General features: G+C 59.3%; 1 protein-coding gene across 2 annotated transcripts; it reads left to right on the top strand.

Annotated features, from left to right (window-relative positions):
• The first annotated feature begins 23 nt into the window (after positions 1-23).
• Positions 24-7,421, top strand: EMC10 (ER membrane protein complex subunit 10). 2 transcript variants are annotated; one of them, XM_075537993.1, is made up of 7 exons: positions 24-189; positions 943-1,015; positions 3,448-3,557; positions 4,259-4,363; positions 4,501-4,682; positions 4,900-4,993; positions 5,621-5,753. In XM_075537993.1, the coding sequence occupies exons 1-7, from the start codon at positions 76-78 to the stop codon at positions 5,705-5,707; spliced, it is 765 nt and encodes a 254-aa protein (XP_075394108.1). In that variant the 5' UTR covers positions 24-75; the 3' UTR covers positions 5,708-5,753. The 2 variants fall into 2 exon arrangements, with proteins under 2 accessions (XP_075394108.1, XP_075394107.1); XM_075537992.1 differs by lacking the exon at positions 5,621-5,753 and adding an exon at positions 5,878-7,421 and having other exon boundaries at positions 25-189.
• Positions 7,422-9,558: the final 2,137 nt, after the last annotated feature.

Here is a 9,558-nt window from a genome sequence, read left to right as displayed (position 1 = left end):
CGCGAGGCGTTCCTCCCGGCGTGCTCCGCGGCGCTCCGCTGGTGCCGGCCCTTTGACAGGAGGGAGCGCGCCGAGATGGCGGCGGCCGGCGCTCGGACCACTAGGCTGCTCCTGCTCCTGCTGATGGCGGCGGCCGCGCCCAGCCGAGCCCGAGGCAGCGGCTGTCGGGCCGGGGCCGTGAGTCGGGGGGTGAGTTCTCAGTGGCTGCGCACAGGTGGGCGCTGAGCGCAGGTAATGTGGAAAGGAGACTGCGCATGCGCGCGAGTGACGGCTGAGAGGAACGTTAGGAGGCCTCTACCTCTGGGACATGCAGGAGGAGCGGGGTACGGAGGGGCTCTTGGCGCCTGCGCGTCCCGTCCAGTGAAACCCCAGAAGGCAAAGATTGGGGGGCAAAGTGGGGGCGGGGAACCGGGCGACGAACGTCGTGCTCCTTAGTTCGTGAATATGCATGACAGGTGTGGCCCGGTTGGAAGCTTGGCCAATCAGGCTGCAGAGAGCTTGATAAGCGCTCAGGATTGGTGAATGGTGGATCAGGAATTATTCATGAGGGCGGGGCAGAGTCGTGATCATGAATATGCGCGAGGGGCGGAGTCTTGAGGTGATGGGTTCCTAAGCAGGAGAAAAGCGGACAGTTAGTGAAAGGGTAGGTGCTGGACTTGAATATGCATGAGGGGGCGGGGTTCTGGCTGTTCGCTGTTTAATTGGGACCATTACCGTGGAAACACAGCGGACGCCCTTGAACTCTAGAACGTTTAGGGGTGAGGCTGACCCTGCGCTCCTTGGCCTGTGTGAAATGAAGGTCTGGGAATCCATCCATATTCATGATGGCAACTTCCAGTGAAATCCTGGGCCTGGCAGCTCCTTGACCCATGGCCCCCCCCCGACCCCTCCCCCGGGGCTCGATGGGCTCAGGATCCCCACCCAGACCCCTCTCTCTTGCAGGCGGGGGCGGAGGGCCGAGAAGGCGAGGGCTGCGGCACAGTGGGGCTGCTGCTGGAACACTCCTTTGAGATCGGTGAGCCCCGCAACATCCCCACCACCCACCCTCAGGGGCCCCCCCGGGGCTCATTGCCCCTTGTCTTGTTAGAGAAGCCCCGGTGGCTGAGTGGCTTAGTGCTCGGCTGCTAACCACAAGGTCACCAGTTCGAACTCTCCAGCCGCGCCGCTCTGCAGAAGAAAGATGTTTGCTTCCGGGATCTCAGCGGCTCCGTGTACAACGGAAGGCAACACCGCCGTGTCCTGTGCTATCTGCCCACTGTGTCCACTCCTCTAGTGGACGGGTGGTCTTGCTCATTTTTGCCGACCCTCTGTGTCGCCAGGCATGAACTCCCTCTATAGCGTGAGAATCCAAAATCGTAGCTGGTCATCCTCCTAAGGAGCGTTGGCTACATCCTTGCCCCACCCCCCACCCGGGGTCGGGGGGCTCCTGCTCTGCCCCGTAGAGTCGCTGGGGAGTCAGAACGGCCTCAGAGGATTCCTGGAGTCCACAGGCAGCAGGCAGAGCCCACTCTGTGGAGTGGTGCCCTGCCCTGCAGTGGCCAGCGGCGGTGGGGACAGACCGCGGGCCCTTGCAGCAGGCAGGTGGTGTAGAGGGGTGAAGGTGGCCCCTTCACACCCGACCAGGAGATGGGACAGGTTCCAAAGTTTAGCTTACAGGCCACGGGATGGCCCGAGCTGGCAGAGTGACCGCAGGCAGGGCCACTGCCCTCCCTGGCTACTTGCCGTGTGGTTCACGCATAGGTCTGTGACAAGTCCACCTTCAGCAAGTCTGTTGGCACCATTTGTCAGCAGCGCGTGCCAACTTCCTGCCCCTGTTTTCCCTTGGGGTGCTCTCGCAAGATTTCCGACCTGTTCCCAGTGCTCACCTCAAACTCCCTACCGTGGGGTCCAGGTCTGACTTAGAGGGACCCGGCAGGACAGAGTAGAACTGCCCCTGTGGGATTCAGAACCGGTAACTCTTTTCCTGGGAGTTGAAAGCCTCCTCTCTCCTGCTGCGCAGCTGGTGATTTTGAACTACTGACCTTGCGGTTAAGCAGCCCACTGTGTAAACCTGCTACCAAGTCAGTTCCAACTCGTAGCAGCTGTATGGGACAGAGGAGTGCCCCATGGCATTACTAAGGCTGTATATCCACGGGGGAGCAGACTGGACGGCCTCATCTTTTTCCTTTCAGCGGCTGGTGGATTCCACCTGCCGTGGCCCAATGCTTAACCCACAGTGCCACCAAGTCACCTGTGTTAGTATGCGTTGACTAGAGACACAAATCCAGAGACACTCATAATGTGTAAGAGAGAACTTTATATCAAGAAACAATTATGCATCAATAAAACATTCCCGGTCCAGATCAAGTCCATAAGTTCAATATTAGCCCATGAATTCCTCTTGAGACTCAGGCAGCACATGCCATGATGCCGAATCCAGAAAGGTCACAGGCTAGTGGTGGATCCAGTGGCGGTGGAAGCATCTCAGTGCTGGTGCGGGTCTCCACGTGGCTCCTCCAGCTCCAGGGTGCTGGGTGCCATCAGCAAAGTTCCAGGTGGCTCATCAACAGGAATATGTAACAGAGAGAGTGTGTCTCCGATTCCAGCTCAGAATCCTCATGAGAAGGCCATGCCCACAAGGAGGGATCAATCAGGCTGTGGCCTGATTGACAGGCTAGACTCCACCCCTTCATTCTTGTATCAAGTTGGCATGAAATTGTGTCACTACCACACCTCCTTTAACAGATGGTTCAAAACCAAACTCAACCATCAATTATAACTTCTAGGACAGGGTAGAACTGCTCCTGTGGGTTTCCAAGACTGAATCCTGGTGAGACAGATAGCCTCATCCTTCTCCCTTGGAGCGACTGGTGGTTTTGAACTGCTTAACATGCTCCACATGTAACCACTATGCCACCATGGCGACAGTATTGTGTGACTGCCACTTGTGTAAGAACAGAGAGAGGGAAAACATTATGGGTGACCTGATTTCTCAAGAGTTTTGCTTTACATCGGTGGCTTGGGATGTAAAGTGTGGGCTGGCTGTCTCTCTCCGCGGCCCAAAGCTGGGGCACTTGTTAAAAACACAGACGCTCCGCCCTCCCCAGACCTGCCAAGTTGGACCCTGAAATCTGCCAGGAACGAACAGGCAGGGAGATAGCCAGGCAGCCCAGCATTCCTGGCTCATAACCCTGTCCATATTTTGCAGCTGGGGAAGATATCCCTGGGCTGGGGCTGGGGCCGGGACCGGGGCCGGGACTGGGACTGGGACTGGATCTGGATGGGGCAAGACTGAGGGGCTCCAAGCTCAGGTACCTGCTGGGGTCAGCTGGGGTCAGCTGAATTGGAGGTAGGTAACAGAAACTCTGAATGCGGGGAGGGGGCTCTAGCCACAGTTGGAATCCAGGGCTCCTGCCCACTACCTCCTGGGATGCTGTGGAGGCGGGGCTAACCCCCTGCTCTCCACAGATGACAGCATGCACTTCCGGAAGCGGGGCTCGCTGCTCTGGAACCAGCAAGACGGCTCCCTGTCCTTGTCACAGCGGCAACTCAGCGAGGAGGAGCGGAGCCGCCTGAGGGTGAGTGGAGCCTGTGCTGGGGGTGGGGGCATCCAGCCGGCTCTCCCAGCAGCCCCCTCATCCCTCTCTGCCCAGTGCTCCCCTGCAGGAACCAAACTACCTCCGTAATGCTCCCAGCCACCTTCGGGGTGCCGTCCCTGCTGCCCCCAGTCTCCATCTTCTCAAGTCAGTCAGTGGCCTTCCCCTTCCCAGGCCCACCCCCACCCTATCCCAGAGTGATGCAAGAAGGCGTAGGGGCTCCAGTTGGTTCCTCAGAGGCAGCACAGTTAGGGCCCATCATCTTCTAGGGAAGGCACCCAGAGCTGTCTGCTCCCCTCCCCTCACCCCCTTGTGGGCCACAGGCAGCTAGCAGCAGAGGAGGCAGGAGACTTGGGTGGGAGGGTTTGGGCTGTGACATTTGTGCCAGCAGTTTTTTAAGTGGAGAATCTCCTGGCCTTTGTCCTTGAGTTCAGGTGCAGGGCTGGTGTCAGGTGCAGCTGGATCCAGGCACACGGGGTGTCCCCAGACTGCCTCATTCCACTGTTGGGCTCTGCTCGCTGCTGGGTGGCTTGTCACCCAATGGCCAGGCCACCCCCAGAGCCCTGGGCCACTCAGGCTGCTGGGGCAGAGGGAGAGGGGCACAAGTTGGGAGAGATCCAGGTGGGCTTTTCTGCAGGGGATCCCATGCCTCACTGCCACTGCCTTCTCTGTCCTCCCTGCAGGATGTGGCGGCCGTGAATGGCCTCTACCGGCTGCGAGTCCCACGGCGTCCGGGCGCCACTGAAGGCCTGGAGGCTGGTGGCCACGTCTCCTCCTTTGTCCCTGCGGTAAGTTGATGCTGACCAAGCCCCCTGCTCCCAGCCCCCCTCTTGAAGGCTGGGGGAAGCAAGTCACTTAGGGAGGCCCTGGGGAGGGGACAGCCCAGGCAGCCGCCCCTTGACACCTTGCCCTCCCCACCGCATAGTGCTCCCTGGTGGAGTCTCACCTCTCAGATCAGCTGACCTTGCACGTGGACATTGCCGGCAATGTGGTGGGTGTGTCTGTGGTGACGCAGCCTGGGGGCTGCCGCGGCCATGAGGTGGAGGACGTGGACTTGGAGCTGTTCAACACTACAGTGCAGCTGCAGCCACCGGCCACAGCCCCGGGGTGAGTGCGCCACACCCCTGCTGCTACTGCCGCCTCCCTCCCTTTGCTCATCTTTGCTTGTGGGTCACGGTCTCCTGCCCCGAACCCCTCTACCTGTTGCCCCTACCACCCCTCCACTTTGGGCTCCTGCCAGCCACAGCCCCCTCCTGGCCCATGAGCACCCGTCCTGCTGCTGCTGCCACCCTCACCCCTCCCTGCCCCTCTCTCGCTCCCCCAGCCCTGAGACGGCGGCCTTCATTGAGCGCCTGGAGATGGAGCAGGCCCAGAGGGCCAAGAACCCCCAGGAACAGAAGTCCTTTTTCGCTAAATATGTGAGTGCTGGAGCCCTGCCCTCCCCTCCCCTCCCCAGGCTGGGGCTTCCCCCTGCCTGCCACAGCGTCCAGGCCTTTTGAGTAGGGGGCTCCTCAGTCCCTCCCATACTCTGAGGGCCACTGTCTGGAGGCCAGGGAAACCTGCACTGAGGGAATGTGGAGGAGGGGGTGAGATTTGAAGCAGGTGTGGAGGCGTCAGCAAGGAATGGGGGGGCCACGACAGGATGGTAGGCAGCTGGAGAGCAGAGGGGACAGGGTGCAGGCTCCGTGGAGGGCATTTTGGGGCAGTGGCAGAGGGCTGGTAGGGAGGAGGGCAGATGGGGCAGGAGTGGCCAGTCCAGCCCACGTCGCTGGTCCCCACAGCGTGGAGACAGTGCAGGCTGTGGTCAGGGCGAGTGAGATGGCCAGTGCGCCAGCAGCAGGCAGTGGGCAAGGGTGGGGTGCGAGGCCCCAAGCCCAGGATGGAAGTTGTCCCCCCTCCCCACTGGGTGTTGAACTCAGGACAGCAGGAGTAGCCCACTCAGGGAAACTGAGGCCCAGGGAGGCCATGGCCTTGCCTGAGGGTCCCCTTCCCAACCAGTGGCCACGGGCCCTGAGGCCACCTTGACCTGTCCCCTCCCTCCTCAGTGGCACCTCATCCTGGGGGGTGCTGTGTTGCTCACAGCCCTACGTCCTGCTGCCCCGGGGCCAGTACCGCCACCGCAGGAGGCCTGAGTGAGGATCCGTACCCTCCCACACCCCACCCTGCCTGTAGTGACATAGGGGACCTGGGCCCCCTCACGCGGTCTTCCTCGCACATCCCCCAGCCCCTGCCCCCTGCCCCGGGCCGGGTGGATCAGACTGGGCGCTGACTCTGGTCTCCCCACCCCATCTCTGCCCCGCAGTGGATGTACATCATTCCCTTCGTGCTGTTCCTCATGATGTCTGGAGCACCGGATGCCGGCGGCCAAGGCGGGGGCCAGAGCGGGGGTGGTGGTGGGGGTGGGGGCCGCTGAGGGGCTGAGTTGTCCTAGGTCAATGCCCTTGTCCTTTCCAGGGCATGCCCCTCCTGCCCAGAGGTCACCCTAAGTATTTGTACCCCTGGTTCTCCCATCCTCCTCTGTTAGCTCTGGTCAGCCACAGGACCTGCCAGGCCACGTGTCCCCTCACCAGCTTGTGTCCCTGTAGAGGCAGAGAGGTGGCTGCCATCGGGGCTCTTCTGTGTTGGCATGTGTCCACCTGCTGCCCCCGGCCCTCGATGGCTGTTCCCCACAGAGTAGAAGCCAGGTTTCTCCACAGGGCCCTGACCCCTCACACCCCAGCTTGTGCATCTGCAGTTTGGAGGACATGACTTCTCCCCAGCAATCAGCCTTTGGCGCGGTGGTCTCCCCTAGGGGCTGCCCTGCCAGCCCTATTGGGACAGGTGGTCCCCCAGAATGGCCTTTGCCTTGCTGACCCCGGATGAGGATGCACTCCTTGTCAACCTACCCCCGAAGGGGAGCCGGGGCTGGCACAGGGTCTCCTTCAGGTCCCTTCCGACTGGCAGGTTGACCTTGGTCTGCCCAGCGGGGCGTGGCGAGGCTTGAGGAGCAGTGTGGGTTCCCCGCCTGCAGGGGGGCATGAAGAAATACCTCTATACCGAAGATGAAACAAAGCTAGGGCACCCAAGGGCCAAATGGCGATCTAGGGCCCCTTTGGCTTTGAGCCCCGCGGCCCTGGAAGGTCGGATTCAGGACACAGCAGTTGCAGGCCTGCGCTGGAACCTGCCCACCTCCCCCATCTCTTTTTAAAAATCTGCTGGGAAACTCGGACAAAGACGGTATATGGAAATGCGTGACATCCCGGAACACAATGGCCTTTTTGAAAGCGAGAACAGGAGCAACTGAGCGCCACTGTTCACTTCCGTGGCCGCCGGCCAGCATCCTCGTACCAGCCTCTGGGATTTGGCTCCGGAACAGGAATCGGAAGCCCTATTCAAACCGGGCCGGCGCCGTAAAGTGCCGCTTCGCGCAATGGTTTTTACGTCAGCCACAACGGCCGTGCAATACGGCGGCCCGTGCGCGCAGTCCATCCCGACGGCCGGCTAATGCTCCGCTGCGCCGCGTGCCTCCTGCCGCCCCTTTTACGCGCTTACACTTGGCGCGACGTCGCCCGTGGCTGCTCCCTGGCGCGTGTGGGTTCTCTGGGACACACGACGAAAGGTGGCCTTACCGAGCAGGGCTAGCTAGACATCGCCTACTGCATGCATAAATTACAGGTCCCCGGGCTCGGATACGAAATCAGCCTAGAGGGGCACGTGGTGCTGAGCGCTTTCCCCCCCACCGCTTTCCCTGATTTTAATTGACCCTGCGCAGAAGTCATTGTAAGCAGACGGTGACCATACAGGCCACCCGCGAAGACGCAGTGGGTACAGCTCCAGGCCACCCTAATAAAGCAAGTGCCGCCATGAGCGGTGTCCTGGAGGTATTTTTTGACAGCCCCGCCCCCCCACCCAGTACTCAAGGTCAGTGGTTCAAACCCACCAGTTGCTCTTGGAGTACGAAGGTGAGGTGGCCTGGTGTGGCACGCTTCACTGCAGCAGTTAGCATTGGAAACAAGACACAAATATACACCACTACTTTAGGCAATAAAAATGTGTGTGTCTGTCTATCTGCCTTCTTCCCCAAGGCGCCTAGCAATTTCAGGAAGTCTCCTAAGTGCCCAAAGGAAACTGCTGCTGGTGCATCAGATGTTAGCTGGAGGGCTGGGGCATTATTTTGGTTGGGAGCCAGCCAGTCCCCACTAAGACGGCGGCCAGCCACCCCGCTGACTGAGGATGCATGCCAGCCACCCTCCTTCCGCCCCGGTTAGAAGCTGACGCCCATGGAGGGGAACCACCAAAGCAAAGTCACTGCGGGCTTGGGGTTGGTTCAAACACGGCCGTAGGAGGACCAGGGGCCTGAGTGGCCTCTTCAGGGTCCAGACGTGCCGCCTTCACCAGTGATCCCCAAGCCCAACTGCAGTGTAGACCCCTTTCCTGTACTGTAGGTCCAGGGACTCATCTGGTTCCTGTCCTGAGACCCCAACTCCCCTCTACCATTCAAGCCCATTCCAAAGCTTAGGGGGTTGGACTCTGGGGTTTCTGAGGCTGCAGATCTTTCCGCAGGCATATAGCCTCTTCTGTCTCCTAGGGAGTCACTTTGGGGTTTGAACCACCGACCTTGAAGTTAAGCAGTCCATTTGCTTATACAGCGCCAGCAGGGCTTCTTGGTTCCCACATGTATCTTAAGTTCCGCTAAAGAACTCAGTGCCTTAAAAAAAACAAAACCCTCAGTGCCTCCCACCTGCCCAGACCTGCTGCTCCCCCAGGGTTCCAGTGAGTGAGGTCACCTGTCAGCTCTCCAATCTTGCCGCCCCTGCTTCACCTACCTTTGCTTCCCTGGCTCCAGCCTCAGCCTCATCCTCTCCCTCTCCCTCTCCCACATCCTCTCCCACCTGGACTCTGGCCTCAGCTTTCTGCTACTGACCACATGTGTAATCCCACTCCGACCCAGAGGGGTCTTTCTGACATTCACTAGTGATGATCCCACCCCTCCCTGGCTCACCCCACGCCCCCTTCCCCCGTCAGGACAGAGTCCCAGCCACTCAGATCTGGGATTTAAGACACCCACCCCCCCCACCTCCCGTAGTCTGATCACCACCGTGTTGCTGGCATGGTATCCATGGTTTCAGTGGAACTTCTAGACTAAGACGGACGAGAAAGAAAAGTTTGGTGTGCAGTCGTGCCGAATGCAGGAAGATCTCAGGCCGGTGGGTGAAAAGTCTTGCAGATCCAATGCCGGTGGAAGCGTCACAGGGCTGGCACAGGCCTCTGCCACATGGCTTGCCAACAGGAAGGTGAAGCCAAGGGAGCGTGTGTCCTGCCTCCAGGGAGGAAGTTCCTGAATCCTCATTAGAAGACCATGCCCACAAGGAGGCTAGACCCCACCCCTTCACTCGATAGCCTCCACTTTGACATGGGTTAATATAGCTACCACATTGCCATTGCCTGCTGTTATCTGTACTCAGTCATGTAAGTGTCCAAAAGTTCTTAGAAAATGGAATTCAAAGATAATGAAGCCGATTGCCAACCGATTTGTTTCTCTAGTCAACCAACCTAACACAGGCAGCCACTGGCTGACACATCTATCCCTTCTCAGTCTCATTGATCACTCACCCCTGCTGCCACCCTAAGAGGGCCCATAAAGCACTAAAGTGAGCCATGTATTTACCCGCCCCCCCCTTCTTCTTGGGGGAAACATACGTAGCAAAGCATGCACTCGTTCACCATGTTCTCCATGCACGGTGGTTCCAGGACCCTGGTTATATACTTCTCACAGTGTCTCCATTCCTAATGGTGACTTTATCAGGGTTGACTAGAGAAACACATTCATAGACACGCACACGTGTTTAAGAAAAAGCTTTCTATAAAGCGTAATCGTACATTAAGAAAACGTCCTAGCCCAGTCCAGATCAAGCCCATAGGTCTGATACCAGTCTATAACGTCCTCTTCCGACCCTCGAGAATGTCTCCCAGGGATGGAGCCTGTGTCCCACCTCCAGTGAGC

The sequence above is a fragment of the Tenrec ecaudatus genome, chromosome 18 (assembly GCF_050624435.1).
Source record: "Tenrec ecaudatus isolate mTenEca1 chromosome 18, mTenEca1.hap1, whole genome shotgun sequence".
Taxonomy (NCBI): Eukaryota; Metazoa; Chordata; class Mammalia; order Afrosoricida; family Tenrecidae; genus Tenrec; species Tenrec ecaudatus.
This window is presented reverse-complemented; position numbering and strand designations above follow the sequence as displayed.